Source organism: Scyliorhinus canicula, chromosome 19, assembly GCF_902713615.1.
Source record: "Scyliorhinus canicula chromosome 19, sScyCan1.1, whole genome shotgun sequence".
Classification (NCBI taxonomy): Eukaryota; Metazoa; Chordata; class Chondrichthyes; order Carcharhiniformes; family Scyliorhinidae; genus Scyliorhinus; species Scyliorhinus canicula.
The window spans coordinates 10,341,163-10,361,245 of NC_052164.1; the positions used below are offsets into that span (position 1 = coordinate 10,341,163).

The following is a 20,083-nucleotide window of genomic DNA, read 5'->3' on the forward strand; positions in this document are numbered from 1 at the left end:
GGAGAGTCGGCGCCACTCGCGCGCACAGTCGACGCGACGCCAGTCAGGGGCCGTTGAAGAGGCCCCCGCAGCGATTCTCCGTGGTCGACCGGCCGAGTTCCCTCCGGCGTGGTTCATGTATGGTACCGTCCGGCGGGAGCTCAGCATCACGGCTGCGGTGGCCGTCCTGGTGGGGGGGGGCGGGAGGATCAGTCTCCGGGGGAGGGGGGTGGGCGCTGACTCGGGCCTGCCCTCCTGAACACTGCCTGGAAGGTGGTGGCAGAATAAGTCAGTGCTGCCGATGATCCGGAGTGGTAGGGGGTGGCTAATGAGGCTTCTGCCCTGAGAGGGGCAGAGAACCAGGTGGTGTTCTGTAGGCCACAGTGCAGGTGCCCCCTGGTTGGGATGAGCTCTGCTGATCCTTTGCTTTCTCGGTCGTGGGGTGACACTTCTGAGAAGCCCCAACACCCGGTGGGCCCCTCGTTGAGCTTGGCCATGCCCCCATCCCCTTCATGATACAGCTGGGGTATGAGGGTGCCCCGGAGGGTGGCCTGGGTGACTCCAAGATTACCAGAGGCCTTCTGAGCATTTGCAGCACTCAGTGTGAACAGCAAGGAGCCTGGAAGTAGCAGCAAAGGGGTGCGTCACCCCAATCCCGAGGGGACACCCTGACCCAGCATCAAGCTGCTCCTCGCTAACGCTCGGCACGGGCAGCCACCCACCCCAGCATGCCCGACAGTTTTCAATGGACTTTCAGTGTTTTTTTTAGCCTCCCACTACCCCCCCCCCCCCCCCCCCCCCCCACAGCCAACGCGCCCACTCCCCGTTTGTAAATACTTGCAGTAATCCTCGCCCGTGAGACTTCCACCTGAGAGGGGTGGAGCATCGCAGAAGGGCGGAGCATGAAGTGTCCAAGCCGCTAATCACATTTAAGTGCACGCAAATGCCAGTGTCCCAGCGGCACTGGGGCGCAAACCTCGGAGGCACCGGAGCACGGCGCTGGAATCAGTACCGGGAGCACACCTCGGTTTTTGCCTGAAGCCCTATTCTCAACCCGATTGTGATTCCCGTTTCCAGCATTGCAAGGTGGATAATCCAGCCCGGAGAGTGGGTAAAGAATATGGTCCATGTTGGCTCTCTGTAAGACCAACTCAACCGGCCCCACTTTCCCCAATAAAAGTATTTCCATAAGAACATAAATAAGCCTCAATTCTCACTTCCTAATCTCTGAAACCCCTATGAGGGAGTGAACATTGAGTGAACTCAGCTGTAAAGGCCCTCACGGTGGAATTTACCTTTAGAACATAGAACATAGAACATTACAGCGCAGTACGGGCCCTTCGGCCCTCGATGTTGCGCCGACCCGTGAAACCATCTGAAGCCTATCTGACCTACACTATTCCATTTTCATCCATATGTCTATCCAGCGACCACTTAAAAGCCCTTAAAGTTGGCGAGTGTACTACTATAGAACATAGAAACAGAGAGTAAAACATTTCTTTACTCTTTTGTGGGATGTGTGCATCACTGGCAAGACCTGAATTTGAAAATGAAAAATGAAATGAAAATCGCTTATTGTCACGAGTAGGCTTCAATGAAGTTACTGTGAAAAGCCCCTAGTCGCCGCATTCCGGCGCCTGTCCGGGGAGGCTGGCACGGGAATCGAACCGTGCTGCTGGCCTGCTCGGTCTGCTTTAAAAGCCAGCGATTTAGCCCAGTGAGCTAAACCAGCCCCATTTGCTGCCCATCCCTAATAGCCCTCAAACTGAGTGCCTTGCTCGGCTGTTCTTGAAAGGGCATTTAAGAGTCAACAACATTGTGGTGGATCTGGAGTCACATGTAGGCCAGACCGGGTAAAGAGGGCAGATTTCCTTCCCTGAGAGGGCATTAGTGAACCAGGTGGGTTTTTACAGCAATCAATGATAGATTCATGGTCACCATTACCGAGACTAGCTTTACATTCCAGGCTTTGTGAATGGAATTTAAATTCCGTCATCTTCCGTGGTGGGATTTGAACCTGTGTCCCCCGAGAATCAGCCTGGGCCTATGGATTGCTAGTCCAGTGGCATAACGACGCCACCATCCCCCCAAAATAGTCAGTCAATAGTTACTTCTTACTCAGTTGCAGAATCATCACTTTGGCAGTCGCAAGAGGACATTGATGAAACCTCATCCAATCATGTGTCACAGAAAGAAATTAGAGGATTTATTTAATAAATACAACAAGAAAAAGGGGAGATTTGTTTTGGTTTTTTTTTTAAACGCATTTTATTCAAACTTGTACCAAAGTAGGTTAGAGCAAATAAACACCCCGGGAAACATTCTTCGCAACAATCAACTATACTGTTTGTACAGATTTTTCTCCTTTTTCACCCCCCCTCCCCATGACCCCCCCCCCCCCCCCCCCCGCCCCCCTGTCCCCCGTGTCCCCCCCCCGTCCCCCATCCCCCTGGGACGAACAGCTCCTTAAACACGGTCACAAACATCCCCCACCGTTTATCAAACTCCCCCGCTGAGCCCCTTAACTCATACTTTATCTTCTCCAACCACAGGATGTCATACAGGTCACCCAACCATGCTGCTACCCCCGGTGGGGATGCCGACCGCCACTCCAGCAAAATTCACCGCCGTGCAATCAGAGAGACGAAGGCCAAGACATTAGCCTTCCTCCTCTCCATGAGCTCCGGCTTCTCTGAAACCCCAAATATCGCCACCAAAGGGTCCGGGTCCACTCCCTCCTCCACTATCCTGGCTCAGACCGAGAACACTCCCGCCCAGAATCTTCCCAATTTTTCACAACCCCAAAACATGTGCGCGTGATTCGCTGGCCCCCGCCCACACCTCACACTCATCTGCTACCCCCTGAAAGAACCCACTCATTCTCACCCGAGTCATATGCACCCTGTGCACCACCTTAAACTGTACCAGGCTCATCCTTGCACAAGAGAAGGTCCCGTTTACCCTTCGCAGTGCCTCACTCCATACTCCCCAATTGATCTCCATTCCCAACTCCGCTTCCCATTTCTCCTTGATCTTCACCACCCGCTCGCCTCCCTGCCTCCCCAGCCACTTATATATATCCCCAATTCTTCCCTCCCCTTCCCCATCTGGAAGCTCTCTCCAGCAGGGTGTATCCTGGCAACCTAGGGAACCACCCCCAGACCTTTCGTGCAAAGTCCCTAACCTGTAGATACCTGAACTCACTCCCCCTTGGCAGCTCTACCCTCTCCCTTAGCTCCTCCAGACTGGCCAACCTTCCTCCAAATACAAATCCCTCACCTTGACCAGTCCCACCTCCCTCCACCTCCTGTATACACTATCCATCCCCCCCGGCTCAAACCCATGATTCTCGCACAGCGGTGTTAGCACCGACATCCCTTCCACCCTAAAATGCCTCCTCAGCTGTTTCCATATCTTCAGCGTGGACTGCACCACTGGGCTCCCTGAATACCTACTCGGAGCCATTGGCAATGCTGCCGTCACCATAGCCCTCAAACTAGACCCCTTACAAGATTCCTCCTCCATCCTAACCCACTCTACCCCTTCTCCTTCCCACCACCGCCACATCTTGTCCACATTCGTCGCCCAATAATAATGAAGCAAGTTTGGCAAGGCCAACCCCCCCCCCCCTGCTGCCTCTGCCTCTGTAGCAGGGTCCTCCCCACCCTCGGCACCTTCCCCGCCCATACAAAGTCAGAGATGATCGTGTCCACTTTCTGAAAAAAGGCCTTTGATATAAAGATTGGGAGAGCCTGAAAGATAAATAAGAACCTCACTTGGACCCTCCCCGCCAACATTAAGTGTAGTGTATCCCACCTCTTAAGATCCTCCCTGGCCTCCTCCACCAGCTTCGTTAAGTTCCACTTATGCATCCCTGTCCATTCTCTCACTACCTGAATCCCCAAGTACCTAAACCTATCCCTCGCTACCGTAAATGGCATCCCCCTAAATTTGCCTGCTGCGCCAGCTCATCCACCGGGAATACCTCGCTTTTCCCTACATTCAGCTTGTATCCCGAGAGCCCTCCAAACCTCCCCAACAGGCCCATAATCCTTCCCATACTCTCCAACAAATCCAAAACATACAGCAAGAGGTCATCGACATAGAGCGACACCCGATGCTCCCTCTATCCCCTCATTATCCCCTGCCACTCTGCCGACCCCATGAGAGCCATCGCCAATGGCTCTATGGCCAGCGCAAACAGCAGCGGCAACAGCGGGCACCCCTGCCTCGTACCCCTGTGTAAGTCAAAGCTTCGTGAGCTCATATCATTCGTCCTCACCCTCACTCTTGGCGCCACACACAGCAACTGCACCCATGCCACAAATCTTGGCCCAAATCCAAACCTTCCCAAAACTTCGAACAAGTACCGTCACTCCACCCGATCAAATGCTTCCTCCGCGTCCATGGACACCACCGCCTCCTGTACCAGAGCTCTCGACGGATTCATCACCACATTTAACAGCCGTCTTATATTACTCGGATGCTGCCTGCCCTTCACGAAGCCTGTTTGATCTTCTGCAACCACCCCCGGGACACAATCCTCCATCCTCCCCGCCAACAACTTAGCCAATACTTTCACATCCGTGTTCAATAGTGATACGGGTCTATACGACCCACATTCCACCGGACCATCCCTTTTTTTCGAATTAGTGTGATTACTGCCTGCTTCATCGTCTCCGGCAACTCCCCCTTCTCCAGTGCTTCATTAAACGCCCCCAACAGATGTGGTGCCAGGTCCGCCGCAAATTCCTTATAAAATTCTGCCGGGTGCCCATCCGGCCCTGGGGCCTTCCCCGACTTCATACCCCTGATACTATCCAGCACCTCCCTCAGCCCCAGGGGCTCCTCCAACGCCTGCCTCTTTGCTTCCTCTACCTGGGGAAATTCCAGCTCATCCAGAAACCACCCCGTCCCCCCTCCTCTCCTCCTGGGTCTGCCTCATAAAGTCCCTGGTTATACTCTCTGAATGCCTCATTTATCTTCCCTGGCTCTGAGACCACATCCCCAGCCCCAGTCCGGATCTTCAATATTTCCCTGGACGCAGCCTGCCTCCACAGCTGGTGCCCCAGCATGCGGCTCGCCTTCTCCCCATACTCGTATTGCACCCCTCTTGCCCTATGCAGTTGCCCTACCGCCCTCCCCGTTGTCAACCTGTCAAATTGCCCATGCAACTTTTTCCTCCTCACCAATCCCTCCACGGTGGGCACCCTCGAATATTCCCTGTCCACCTCCACTATCTCGCTCACTAGATGGTCATGTTCCGCCCTCCTTTTCTTATTCGCACAAATCGTAAATGAGATAATTTCTCCCTGGACCGCTGCCTTCAGTGCTTCCCAAAAAATGCCCGCCGACATCTCCCCATTCTGATTGAACTCCACATAATCCCTAATCCCCAACCGCACCTTATCACAAAAACCTCCATCCGCCAACAACCCCGGTTCAAACCTCCACCCCGGCCTCTGCTCTCGTCCCGTACTGAACCGAATATCCAGCCAGTGGGGTGCATGGTCCAAGATAACTATCCCTGCATACCCTGCCCCCTCCACCCCACCCAAAATCTCCTGACTCACTACAAAGTAGTCAATCCTCGAATAGACCTTATAGACGTGTGAAAAGGAATACTCCCTTCCCCCTGGGTTCGGAAAGCGCCATGGATCCACCATACCCATCCTCTCCATAAACCGCGCCCCCCCCCCCCCCCCCCCCCCCCCCGACCTGGGGCTCGATCTACCCACCCTCGGCTCCAGGACACAGTTAAAATCTCCTCCCATGATCAACTGGTACGTGGCCAAATCCAGGATTGCTGCCAGCAACCCCCTCCTAAAACCCACATCATCCCAATTTGGGGCATACACATTTACCAATGTTACCGGTGCTCCTTCCAATACCCCACTCACAATCACATATCTCCCACCTGGATCCCTCACCTCCTTCGCACTCCCAAATCCCATTTTTTTTGCTCATTAAAATTGCCACACCCCTCGATTTCAAATCAAACCCCGAGTGAAAAACCTGCCCGACCCCCCCCCCCCCCCTTCCTTAACCTAACCTGGTCCTTGACACGGAGGTGTGTCTCCTGCAGAAAGACCACCCTCGCTTTCAAGCTCCTGAGTTGCGCAAACACCCGTGACCTTTTAACCGGCCCATTCAATCCCCGGACAATTCACGTTACCAACCTTACCGGAGGCTTGCGTCTCCAATCCCCTACATAGAACATAGAACATAGAACGATACAGCGCAGTACAGGCCCTTCGGCCCACGATGTTGCACCGACATGGGAAGTCAAAAACTAAAGACCATCTAACCTACACTATGCCATTATCATCCATATGCTTATCCAATAAACTTTTAAATGCTCTCAATGTTGGCGAGTTCAACCGTCCGTCAACTTCACCACTTAACTCCTGCCCCTTTAATTCCACTCTGTACCTAGCCCATCCCAGATGGCCCCTTTCTTCGCCCTTGACCATGTCATCTGTCATCCCCTGCTGCGTCGCAGAAACCCCCCCCCCCCACTTTTCCCCTTCCCCTTCTTCCCCCCACTTCCGTTTCCCCCCCTCCCCCCGCCACCCCTCTCGGCCTTCTCCCCCACCACCTCACGTCCGTTCACCAGCATAACCTGCTAGTGTGGCTGCCCCTGCCCAAAGGCACATCCTAATGACCTTAATTATACTCCCGGCCTCCGAACGTCACCCATAATTTCGCCGGGTACAGCACCCCAAACCTGATCTGCCGCCGGTACAGCACCGCCTTGGCCTTGTTGAAACCTAATCGCCGTTTTGCCAACTCGGCTCCGATGTCCTGATAAATCCGGATGTTATTTCCCTCCCAGTCGCAGCTACGCTTCTCCCGGGCCCACCGTAGAATTTTCTCTTTCTCCACAAATTTATGGAGTCTCACGATCACCGCCCGCGGCGGCTCCCCAGCTCTAGGCTTTTGCCTCAGCGACCTATGCGCTCGGTCCACTTCAGGTGCCTTATCTAGAACCCCTTCCCGCCACCAGTCCCGCCAGCATCCTCGAGACGTACCTCGTGGCACTCACACCTTCCACTCCTTCAGACAGGCCCATTATTCGCAGGTTCTGTCTTCTCGAGGTATTCCCCTGCTCGTCCACCTTTGCCTTCAGCATTTTACTGAGGTCTCCTAGGAGCCCCACCTCCTCCTCCAGAGACACCACACGATTGCTGTGGTCTGAGATCACTCCTTCAATCTCCCGAATCTGTGACCCCTGCACCTCCAAACGCCTCTCCATCCACTCCAAGGTACTCTTCAGGGGTGCCACAGCTTCTGCAATGGCCTTTGCATGATCCTCGTGCATTTCTTTCCTCTGTTTATGGTATTCCTCCTCAATAAAAGTCATCAGTTCCTGTATCTGGGGCCTTACAGCCTGCCCCTCCCCCTTCTGCATGCTGGAAGAGACTGTCTGTGAAGCACAAGACTGTTCCAACTTTCCAGCCAAACCTCTCTTTGTTTTCTGCCGGGTCCGGTGATCAGAAGACATACCATTCCAGGGGTAAACTACTCCTCTACCATTCACCGAAGCCTTTTCATCAAAATTCCACCCAGATCTGGGTAAAAAGAGCCCTTTTCTGTCATTTTGAACAAGAACAGCCCTTTATGTGACCAATCACTCCATGGTCACGAGCGGAAGTCCAAAAGGGAAGATTGTTAACCGCAAACGTGCCTGGAATACCGCCTAGGAATGACAGTTCAACTGGCTTACCTCAGTAGAAGGAAACAACATTTACATGGGGCATCGTTTGCTACAGCAAGCAGCTGCATATGAGCTAAAAACAATGGCACTTAAAATGAAATTGTTTTTAAAATCACAAAGGAAGTACACAAATAAGTGATGTAAAAATATTTAATTCGCCAATAATTGTGGATGCCTGTCTCCAGATTTTCTACGCCACTGGTACAATTTACCAAGGAATTTAGTCACAGAAGAGCACAGAAGGGGACCATTTGGCCCATTGTGTCTGTGCTTGCTCTTGATGAGCTATCCGATTAATCCCAGTGGTAGAGGTTTACAGCACAGAAAAGGCCCTTTGGCCCATCACGTCTGGATGAGTCAAAAACAACCAGCTAACTATTCTAATCCCATTTGCCGATGCTTGGCCCAAAGCCATGTATGCCTTGACATCGCAAGTGCACATCTAAATGTTTCTTAAATGTTATGAGGGTCTCTGCCTCCATCACCCTTTCAGTTCCAGATTCTCGTCACCCTCTGGGTGAAAAAGTTTTCCCTCATATCCCCTCTAAACCTGCTGCCCCTCACCTGAAATCTATGCCCCCTGGTCATTGATCCCTGCACCAAGGGGAAAAGTCTCTGCCTGTCCACTCTTTCAATGCCCCTCATAGTCTTATATGTTATTTTATACTCTTGCACTTTTCCCATAGTCCTACTAATGTTTCCTCTCGGGAAATGTACCTGTTTCCCTGTCGCATATTATTATTGAATCTACTTCTGCCACCTTACAGTTTGTGTGCTCCAGATCATAACATAATGTACACACAACATATGGTGATTTCCTACTTAAATCGATTCTCTCTGTTTCACCATCTTTCACACAAGATGCTCTCTCACTTTTAGTCCTGTCATTGCCCTGAAACCTAGGGGAAGGTGTTGTTCACAGCATAGCTCATGATACAAGTTTGATTCTAATTCTGAGAAAGAAAAATAAGCTTTAAGTATCTGTTTATGACATTCTATGATTCCGCCTGAGTTCTATTTTAGTTCCACCGCAAACAAAGCAGCGACAGCAAGAGTTGAATTAAATCTATCAGTAGTCATTGCGGGGACAGTCTGGGCAGACGGGAAAGAAGTGACAAGCACTGAATGATTTTGTCCATATTTCGGGGATTTCGCTGGTTGTGAAGGTTACTGCCGTGCAGGTTTGGGAAGAGGGCATTTCAGCTGAACTTGGGCAGGTTAGCATACTGCACACGTAACCAACCCATTTTCCTTCACTGTTCAGCCTCAAATGACCCTGGAAACGTACTGCGTTGTACGAGGACATGAGACCCTCTTGAAGAGCCAGCACGCTTCACCCCACATCTCTGCCTTCGAGAATCAGCCACAACCCCTCCATCACAAAGAACACCTTCGCTCTTCTCTTAACACTACCTGTCTCAGCTCCTACCTTTGCCGCCTCCAGACCCAACTACTCCGATGCTCACCTGGGCAGTGTTCCGTCCTCTCGCTCAACCCAAGCATGCGGTGGTACGATGGCCTATTTCCCTCTTGTTATCTCCCCCCAAATGAGATGAGAAGAATATTGTTTCAGCAAAAATGTTTTTCGACACATTGGGAGGAAAGCACAATCCATTCTCCTCCTCTGCGCTCCCCCTCTTCCCCCCACCCCCCACCCTTACCCCCATCAATTGCACAGGAAACAGGAGAAAAGGGCTGAGCAGGTCTTCTGAATAGAAGTGGATGATAGGCCAAAATGCAATAAGCATCACTGTGTGCCTTACTGGTACTAATAAAGACAAAGTGGCAACGCCGTGTAGAATTTTTCTGGTAAAACCTAACCTGAAAATACACAACAAACACGCAACAAAATATATATATTGGCTACAGAAACCCTTCATCAAATCAGTACATGAAGTATTTCTAACACAGAGCGTGATTTGAAGGAGAAATGCCAGGCTAACGTTTTAGAAAGATGTGGACTTGTTCTGATGAAAGCTTCCCACCCAATTACAGAGGGGCTGGTTTAGCTCACTGGGCTAAATCTCTGGCTTTTAAAGCAGACCGAGCAGGCCAGCAGCACGGTTCGATCCCCGGACAGGCGCTGGAATGTGGCGACTAGGGGCTTTTCACAGTAACTTCATTGAAGCCTACTCGTGACAATAAGTGATTTTCATTTCATTTCATTACATTTTCCCCCTCAGGTACTGACAAACTTCATGTTTCCCTCCGCACTCTCTTTTTAAATTATAATCCTAATAACGTATGACTGTGTTGGGTTTGCCCTGGCCAATCCTGGAACTCCCTTCCTAACAGCACTGTGGGGGTACCTACACCCATGGACTGCTGTGGTTCAAGAAGGCTGCGCCCCACCACCTTCCCAAGGGCAGTTAGGGATGGGCAATAAATGCTGTCCTAGCCAGCGACGCCCACATCCCGTGAATTTATAAAAAGAGCAGGCAGCCATTCAGAACATAGACAAACATCCACGCACTCAAACGTATGAATTAGGAGCAGGAGTAGGCCATTTGGCCCCTCGAGCCTGCTCCACCATGCAATAGGATTGTATCTGATTGTTACCTCACCTCCCCATTCCCACCTACCTCAGAGAAACTTTCACCCCTTTGTTCGCCAAGAATCTATCTGTTGCTGCCTTCAAAAATATTGATTGAAGAGAGTTCCAAGGATGCGTGACCCTCTTAAGAGAATTCCTTTCCAATCTCCGTCCCAGACAGGACACCCCTTCCAAATCCATGGTTCTAGTCTCTCCCATGACGGGAAACATCCCTGCGGCATCCACTCTTGTCTTTTCATGGTGTACAAGGAACTGAAACAATGACTTGAGAAACTTTGCTCACGGATTCAACCTGAACATTCAAAATTGCCAGCACAGGTAGAGTTAAAATAAAAACATATGCAGAATGACGGTTGGGGGGGGGGGGGGGGGAGATCAGATATGCACCAGGATATGATTTTACAGTTCAACAGCAGAAAACCTGTTCACTAACAAAAAAGATCAGACCCTGAATCTAAAGGTCAAATTAATGGTGTGGTCTTGATGAGGAGGGAAGGTACAAGCAAAAGGAGGGAACAGCCAGATAGACAGACTGACACACACACACTAAATCAGATAAAGCAAGGGGGGGGGGGGGGGGTCTCTTTGTCCTCACACTTGTATGATTGCCCACCATAGTGCAAAATATACAGGCCGTATTAATCTCCAGAATGCAAAAAAAATCAGGACATCCTTCCAGAATAAAAACCGATAAGTTCGGACCCGGATAAAACGAGATTCAGCACAGCAAATACACACTAGATGGACTATGTAGGATTTATTTTTTTTAAAACACACACACACGCGAATTCAACAGGAAAATTGTACCAGGAAAAAAAATCTGCAGCATATATGTTAGCATCGTGAGGATATCTACAAGATATGGTTGCTATGCATTCAAAACATTGAAGGGGGGGGGGGGGGGGAGAGCGGATGACAGCAGGAGACGAATGAAGTAGGAGAGGCAGTGCTGGGTGTTTGCAGGCATTTCAACAGAACGAGGTGTAACAGGTCGCGGAACCGCTCCCCCCCTCTAAACACCAAGAACTAGGGGGGGGGGGGGGGGCAATAGCCATTGCAACCCAGGTCCCATATTCAAACGGGCGCAGGAGACTCGCCAGATAAATATTTAAATTTTTAGCCATGCATCCAATTAATGAAAAGCTGGATCAAGAAAAAATATTATTTTTTTCTCCTTCCTCCCCCCCCCCCCCCCCCCCCCCAAAAGATGTGACTCCCCAAGTCAGTACCTGCACGGGCGGGTTGTCAAATACATCCATCTGGATCTCGTGGGAAGTTGAAGGTGTTCTGGACATGCTGTTTTGTACCATTGGAGACTGCTTAAGTCACAGGTAGCACATCTTTAAATGAAAGTAATATTAATTTCCTTTTATCTTTCTATTTCGTCTCTCTCCTCCTCTCTCTCTCTCTATCTATATATTTGCCCAGCTCTGCTCTCTTCAATACGTTGTTTGTCTTCCTCTTGCCCAGACAATGAATCTGTCTGCCTCCAGCGCTACCCGTCTCCACCTAAAACTTCACGGCGTCCTGATTGACAAAGCGGAAAGGCCAATTGCAAAGGCACTGGCCGCCTTCAGCCTTGTTCACTGGTGGAAGAGGTGGCACATGTACCAATAACAGGAAAGCTATTGAGAAAGGGTGGAATGGGTATAATTAGGTTAGTGTTCTCTCCTCTCCACCACCACCCCCATCGCTACAAATCAACCACCTACCCTACCTACCTTGCCTTGCGGAGAAAGGGGTCGTTATTCGTTTTTAGAAATAATTGGGATTTTGAACGGCTAAATCTCGGATCTTTCAGTCAGCATTTTCCGTGTGTCACCGACCATGCTCAGTGTGTGCGAGGTGGTTGGGCTTTAGAAAAGAGGCAATGCAATTTTATAATCTCCAACCCTGCTTAATCGAGTAATGGACACCTCCCACTTTTTTCTTGTGAAATTGGTGCTGAATTTGCAAAGTTGGCACGTTCCATTGAGTTTGATACATTACAGAGGGCAGGGTACTGTGCAGTTCTATAAATTTAGATGGAGCTATACATTAAACATGGGCAGAGCCAAGGGTTAGATCCAGTCAGGAGCTCACAACTAAATAATTTTACAATGGAGAGTTTTCCAATACATTACTGATTAAATATGAATGAGCATGGTATATTTCTTTCACTGCTATTGCAAGTACTCCATTGTGTCTAGAACATTGTGTCTAGGGCAGCACGGTAGCATGGTGGTTAGCATAAATGCTTCACAGCTCCAGGGTCCCAGGTTCGATTCCCGGCTGGGTCACTGTCTATGCGGAGTTTGCACGTCCTCCCCGTGTGTGCGTGGGTTTCCTCCGGGTGCTCCGGTTTCCTCCCACAGTCCAAAGATGTGCGGGTTAGGTGGATTGGCTATGCTAAATTGCCCATAGTGTCCTAAAAAGTAAGATTGGGGGGGGGGGGTTGTTGGGTTACGTGGATATGTGGGTTTGAGTAGGGTGATCATTGCTCGGCACAACATCGAGGGCCGAAGGGCCTGTTCTGTGCTGTACTGTTCTATGTTCTAATTATCTTATCATTGCAGCTACAGCGAAGTTCACAGAATCACGGAATAATATTGCGACAGAGGAGGCCTTTCAGCCCATCGAGTCTGCACCAACGCATGAAAAACACCTGATCTGCCAATCCTTTTTTTTAAATATAGAGTACCAATTCATATTTTCCAATTAAGGGGCAATTTAGTGTGATCAATCCACCTACCCGGCACATCTTTTGGGTTGTGGGGGTGAAACGCACGCAAACACGGGGAGAATGTGCAAACTCCACACGGACAATGGCAAACTCCACACGGACAGTGCTGATCTACCAATCCTAATCCTATTTGCCAGCACTTGGCCCATAGCCTTGAATGTGATGACGTGCCAAGTGCTCAACCAGATAAACTTTTTAAAGGACGTGAGGCAATCTGCCTCCACCACCCTCCCAGGCAGTGTATTCCAGACTGTCACCATCCTCTGGGTAAAAAGGTTTTGCCTTAAATCCCCCCTCGACCTCCTGCCCCTCACCTTGATATTGTGCCCCCTCATAACCGAGCCTTCAACTAAGCTGTTCCCAATCCACCCTGTCCATGCCTCTCATAATCCAGCACACCTCGATCAGGTCACTCCCTCAGTCTTCTCTGCTCCAGCGAAAACGACCCAAGCCTATCCAACCTCTCTTCATAAATTAAATGTTCCATCCCAGGCAACATTCTGGTGAATCTCCTCGGCACCCCCTCCAGTGCAATCACATCCTTCCTATAATGTGGTGACCAGAATATCACACAGTACTCCAACTGTGGCCTCTCTTACCTCTAGTGTAAACAAGGCAGGGCAGAAATAGACCAGTGACATACAGAGTGGAGGAAGTTCCAACAAACTATCCATCCCCAAAGCGGAGCACCCACTTCTGCACCAGTGCCAGTTAGTATAGACACAGAGCGTAGATTTACCACAACGGTACCTTGCACTCCGAGAGAGTTTATACAAACAAGGATAGAATTCTCTGGAATTTTGACGGTTAAGGGGCAATGCGATTGCAGTCTTCCGGGTGTTAAGGGGGAAAGGATAGGATAGGTAGAAGGAAATTATTTCCACTAGTTTGGGAATCTAGGACTAGGTGACATAATCTAAAACTTAAAGCCAGAATTTTCAGCAGTGAAATTAGGAAAAACCTTTGACACCTAAAGAATGGTAGGAGTTTACCAGGATATTTCCTGGGCTGGAGCATTTCAGCCATCCAGGGAGACTGGATGGGCTGGGGTTGTTTTCCTTGGAGCAGAGAGGGCTGAGGGGGACTTGATCGAGGTGTATAAAATTATGACGGGCATTGATAATAATAATCTTTATTGTCACAAGTAGGCTTACATTAACACTGCAACGAAGTTACTGTGAAAAGCCCCTAGTCGCCACATTCCATCGTCTGTTCGGGTACACAGAGAGAGAATTTAGAATGTCCAATTCACCTCTAACAGGACGTCTTTCGGGACTTGTGGGAGGAAACCGGAGCACCCGGAGGAAACCCACGCAGAGACGGGACAGACAGTGATAGGGTAGATAGGGAGGAACCTTTCCCCTTAGCGGAGGGGTCAATAACCACAGGACATAGATTTAAGGTAAGGGGCAGGAGGTTTAGAGGGGATATGAGGAAAACTTTTTCACCCTGAGGGTGGTTAGAATCTGGAACTCCAGCACAGTGGCGCAGTGCGTTAGCCCTGCTGCCTCACGGCGCCGAGGTCCCAGGTTCGATCCCGGCTCTGGGTCACTGTCCGTGTGGAGTTTGCACATTCTCCCCGTGTTTGCGTGGGTTTTGCCCCCACAACCCAAAGATGTGCAGGGTAGGTGGATTGACCTCGATAAATTGCCCCTCAATTGGAAAAAATAAATTGGGTATTCTAAATTTATATTTTAAAAAATGAATCTGGATCTCAATGGGACGTCTGGTGATGATACGTAAGAGCAGGTCACAGGAAAGGTGGCTTCTGCCAGCGTCCTTGTATTTTGATCCCTTTAGCCCATTTGTTCAGGAGATTTTGTGTTCCAGCCCAGCAGGTTGGTGTGGAGACTATATAGTCGACAGAGAAATGTCAAGCCTCGGCGAAAAAGGCTACAGGAAAGAAGTCGGGGAAGAAAGATGGAGGCGGCCGCACCCATCGGGTTAGAGACGCTGGTGGGAGTGATGTCGTACAAGTTGGGGAAGTTGGAAGTTCAGATAGATGGGAAATTTGAGCGGTAAGGAAAAGAGATGAAAGAGTCATTTAAAGCTACCATCGAGGATACCATACGTTCAAAGCTGCAAAGGAGCAAGGGGACACTCTGAAGGGGGTGGAGGAGGCCTTGTCGAGGCATGACGGTCAGCTTTTCCCTCCACATGACCCAGACTCCATCTGAATCAGTACAGGAAGTATTTATAACACAGAGTGTGGTTTGAAGGACAAATGCCAGGCTAACATTTTACAAAAATGTGGAGAAGTACGGCTAAGCTACTCCGCCCCCAGCAGAGGAGCTCCTGCACCTCGAGGAGCACGGGGAAGACAGTCATCCCCACTCCATATGTCCCGTTATTACAGGCAGCCTCAAGGCTGGCTCCCATTTGTGCCAACCACCTGTTTGAACCGGCAAGGCTGGATGTCCCATTTGGTGCATGGAAAGAGAAAGGGCTGGAGAGAGTGGGTGATTTATTCATGGAGGGGCGGTTTGCGAGCCTGGAACAGTTGAAAGAGAAATTTGGGTTTTCAGGCTCGGACATGTTTAGGTACCTCCAGGTGCGCAGCTTTATTAAGAGGTTGTTCTTGGATTTCTCTGTGGTGCCGCCACCATTCTTATTTCAGATGATTCTCTCCTGTTCGGAGTCGGAGGAGGGCAGTACGTCCGGCATGTATGAATGGATCATTGGGGAAGAGTTGAGTTCTGTCGGGCAGGAGGCTAGCAATGTCGCTGAGTGTTTTGGCTGGGGGACTTAATGGAGTTTTTTCACCTTGTGAAGGTCAAATTCACCGTGAGGGGGTTGATTGAAAGAGTCCAACCAGAGTTGGCAGCTGTTTATATTGTATTTCAATGAGTTGGTCACTGTTAGCTGTTGGAAAGGGGCCATAGAATGATAGAACTTACAGTGCAGAAAGAGGCCATTCTGCCTATTGGGTCTGCTCCGGCCCTTGGAAAGAGCACCCTACTTAAGCCCACGCCTCCACCCTATCCCCATAACCCAGTAACCCCACCTAACCTTTTTGACACTAAGAAGTAATTTAGCATGGCCAATCCACCTAATCCGCACATCTTTGGACAGTGGGAGTAAACCGGAGCAGCCGGACGAAACCCACGCAGACACGGGGAGAAAGTGCAAACTCCACACAGTCACCTGAGGCCGGAATTGAACCTGGGTCACTGGAGCTGTGAGGCAGCAGTGCTAACCACTGTGCCAGCGTGTCTCCCAAGGGGGGAGGAAAGGTATAAACAGGGGGGAGGGGGAGGGAAGTAAGTGGGGGAGGGGGGGGGCTTCTTATTTATTGGATTGAAGAGTCGTTTTTGGTGTTTGGGTTTGGTTAAGGTTTGTATTTTTTGTAATTTTGCATAAAATGCTAAAACTTTAATAAAAACATTTTTTAAAAAAGAATCTGGGACTCACTGCCAGAAAGAGTGGTAGGGGCTGGAACCCTCACAGCATTTAAGAAGCATTTACTTGAAATACCATAGCAAACAAAACTAGGCCAAAACTTCGGGGCAGCACGGCAGCATGGTGGTTAGCATAAATGCTTCACAGCTCCAGGGTCCCCGGTTCGATTCCCGGCTGGGTCACTGTCTGTGCGGAGTCTGCACGTCCTCCCCGTGTGTGCGTGGGTTTCCTCCGGGTTCTCCGGTTTCCTCCCACAGTCCAAAGATGTGCGGGTTAGGTGGATTGGCCATGATAAATTGACTGTAGTGTCCTAAAATGTAACGTTAAGGGGGGGGTTGTTGGGTTATGGGTATAGGGTGGATACGTGGGTTTGAGTAGGGTGATCATTGCTCGGCACAACATCGAGGGCCGAAGGGCCTGTTCTGTGCTGTACTGTTCTATGTTCTATGTGCTGGAAAATGGGATTAGAGTAGATAGGTCTTGATAGCAGGCTTGGACACGATGGGCCGAAGGGGCTCGTTCTGTGTTGTAAAAACTCTATGACTCTGAAGAGGAGAAGGACTAGGTTTGAACCTCGCTCTAGATGATAAAAGGTAAACATCTGACCCACTAACTCTCCAGTTCAGATGTATGATAAGATAGATGTAGAATGGATAACTGCAGATGTTACTAAACCAGCAATGCGTTCAAGGGATCAAAGTGATTTATATGTGAAAGAAAGGATACCTGGGGGAGTGATTATGAAGCAATAAACAAGATGTATGGAGAGGTGGCGAATACTGAATAGCTGTTGACAGATTAGAAAATACCAAGATAACTGAGGGATTCAGATGATGACATAAACTGGAAGAGATATACCGTTTTGCTTCTTACTTGAAGTTTGAGATTATTAACAGTGATAACTTAATGGTACTTATTGAATTATGGGAAGTAACACATCTTTGTTACCATGCACTGTTTCCTTTGAGGAACATATTAGGAAAAGGGGCCTATGAGCCAGCAGCTCCTCCCTCTCCCAAGCCGTAACATAGGATTCCTCTAGGATCCTGGGCCTGTTGCATAGGAATTCCCCCAGGACATCAGTCCCACAACACAGGAAGCTCCCTCCTTAGCAGGCTATCAGCTCTGTGATGGAAGGATGTCAAAACATTAGGCCTGTGGTGTAGGAACACCTTAGTATATGAGTTTTGTGACAAAGGACCCCCTCACAATCTAAGGCCTGTGATGGACAATCCTGCAGCATAAAAGGCCCATGATGCAGGAATCCCCAAAACATCATGCCTGTGATACAAGAGCACCTCTGGATATGAAGCTTCTGATGGGATGTCTTCCTTCACCCCTCCACGCCACTAATCTGTCAGTTTATGACGCAGGACTTCTGCCCAGCCTTCACTTTTTAAGAGAAAAGAGACTCACCTGTTAGACTTTTCTTGATAGCTATAACCTCCCAGTTCTGGTATTGTGCTTGCAAATTGTTTTTGCACTGTCTCCAGTATCTCTTTATCCTTTATATGATCTTTCTCTTCTTAGGCAATCCCTTGCTATTGATTGAAAATGGCTTGCTTCCATTCCGGCTCGATAGCTTCTGAGATATCTGATAATTCCCATGCGCAATTTGCAAACTCTGTCATATGCGGGGCAGCACGGTAGCACAGTGGTCAGCACTGTTGCTTCACTGCACCAGGATACCAGGTTCGATTCCTGCTCGGGTCACTGGCTGTGCGGAGTCTGCACGTTCTCTCCGTGTGTGCGTGGGTTTCCTCCGGGTGCTCCGGTTTCCTCCCACAGTCCAAAGATTTGCAGGTTAGGTAGATTGTCCATGCTAAATTGCCCTTAGTGTCCAAAAGGCTCGGTGGGGTTACTGGGTTACGGGGTTAGGGTGGAGGTACGGGTTGAAGTAGGGTGTTCTTTCAAAGGGCCGGTGCAGACTTGATGGGCCTAATGGCTTCCTTCTGCCCTGTAAATTCTATGATCTATGGAGGTGGTGGTTGAATGGTTGGCTGGCTGGGCTGATTGGAGGTGTGTGCGCGCTCCCTCCCAAGCCTCAACTTCGTCACTGCACACTCCTGATGAAGGCTCTCGATCTGTTCGGCACCTCCCAGGTGAAGCTCCTCCTCTACCTGGCTCGGTCACAGGCCAGGGACTCCCGCGAGTTGGGGATGCTTTGCGGACACCCAGCGATCATGGTTGGATTCAGTACTCTAAATGTGGTGCAACCAAGATCTCAATCTAGAGAAACCTCCTGAACCAGAGAGTGGTTAGATTGCGGAATGTACTACTTCACAGAATAGTGGAGGTGAATAACCATTGATGCACTTAAAGGGAAAGCTAAATAGACACACGAGGGAGAGGGAATTGACAGGCGAAGTTGATGAAGTTAGATTTTTTTTAAAAGGGCAGGAGGAAGCTCCTATGAGGAGTAAGCACTGGCGAAGAACTTGTGGATCAAATGGCCAGTGTCTGTGCTGTGAATAAGACTACATTGGAATGGATTATGTTAAAACAGAACATCATTGCTGCAGAAAGGATGGATTCTCTAGTTTTCACCAGTTGTCATTGCACTGCAACTCAGTGAACTGCTCCTGCTGTGTAGATACCAAGGTAACCGTGGAAACAAATAAATAATTACAAAAACAACCAAGTAACACTAAAATTACAGTGAAAGAAGACCGCAAGAGGCTATTACAATGTCACCGCTACATAATAATATTCACAGGATTCACAGGAGGGTGTAATAAAGGAATTGTAGTTCACAAGCAGAATTATATGGTTATTGAGAGAATGGCACCAAGTTCCTTGCAGAATAACAGAGCTTTTTTTTTTAAACTGGGAATCTTGCATTAAAAAACAGAGAAATGTGCAGCTTCTCAAAAAGACAGATTAATGTTTCGGGAACCTTCTCGTTGTGCGTTTCCAGTGATTTTTCGGTTTGTGTTGCAGATGTTTGGACCATTGATTCAGTGTTGTTTGTGGGGTCTTGCTGCGCATAAATTGGCTTCCGTGCCTGACACCAATGACCACCAGCATCAAACAGTGCTTCAGGGGCGTAAAGTGGAATTGGATATTCTGAGCTAATTAAAGGTGTTGTGGAAATGCAAGCTCTTTCATTTCGAGCGGACGGTGAAGATGTTTCTGGGGATTTGGCGACCTGGAACACAGTTAGTTCCTGGGATCGTGCTACTTTTCATTTAGCCTGTCCTTGAATGGCCGCAGCTCAGGTACTCTTTGTGGTGAAGTGATTTAAATAGCCCGATCTGGAGGTCAACCAGAGGTGAATTGTTGAGTAGATTAACAGCTGTTTGCCATCCCTGGTTTTGTACAGCAGGAGCCAGGTTATCAAGGCTGCAAATGTGAGCAGGAAATGACTGGGTTTCTATTAAGAACTAAATATCTTGGGCGGCACTCTCCGTTGGCTGACGCCGAAATCGCGAAACGCGATTGGTCGGAGGATAGGCCCCAAGGCTACGGAAAGAAGCTCCCGAGAGAAGGGCGACGGAAAGTGTCCAACATTGCCATAGTGGGGTTACTGGGTTACGGGGTTAGGGTGGAGGTATGGGCTGAAGTAGGGTGTTCTTTCAAAGGGCCGATGCAGATTTGATGGGCCTAATGGCTTCCTTCTGCCCTGTAAATTCTATGCTATATGATCTATGGAGGTGGTGGTTGAATGGTTGGCTGGCTGGGCTGTTTGGAGGTGTGTGCGCGCTCCCTCCCA

General features: G+C 49.5%; 1 protein-coding gene across 1 annotated transcript in view; it reads right to left on the minus strand.

The window, feature by feature from the left end:
• LOC119953960 (voltage-dependent L-type calcium channel subunit beta-1-like) overlaps positions 1-11,740 on the minus strand; it is a 309,597-nt gene extending 297,857 nt beyond the window's left edge. The window contains 1 exon segment of the mRNA XM_038778682.1: positions 11,480-11,740. Within this exon segment, the coding sequence (XP_038634610.1) occupies positions 11,480-11,560 (81 nt within the window). The 5' untranslated portion in view covers positions 11,561-11,740.
• Between the last annotated feature and the right edge of the window lie 8,343 nt (positions 11,741-20,083).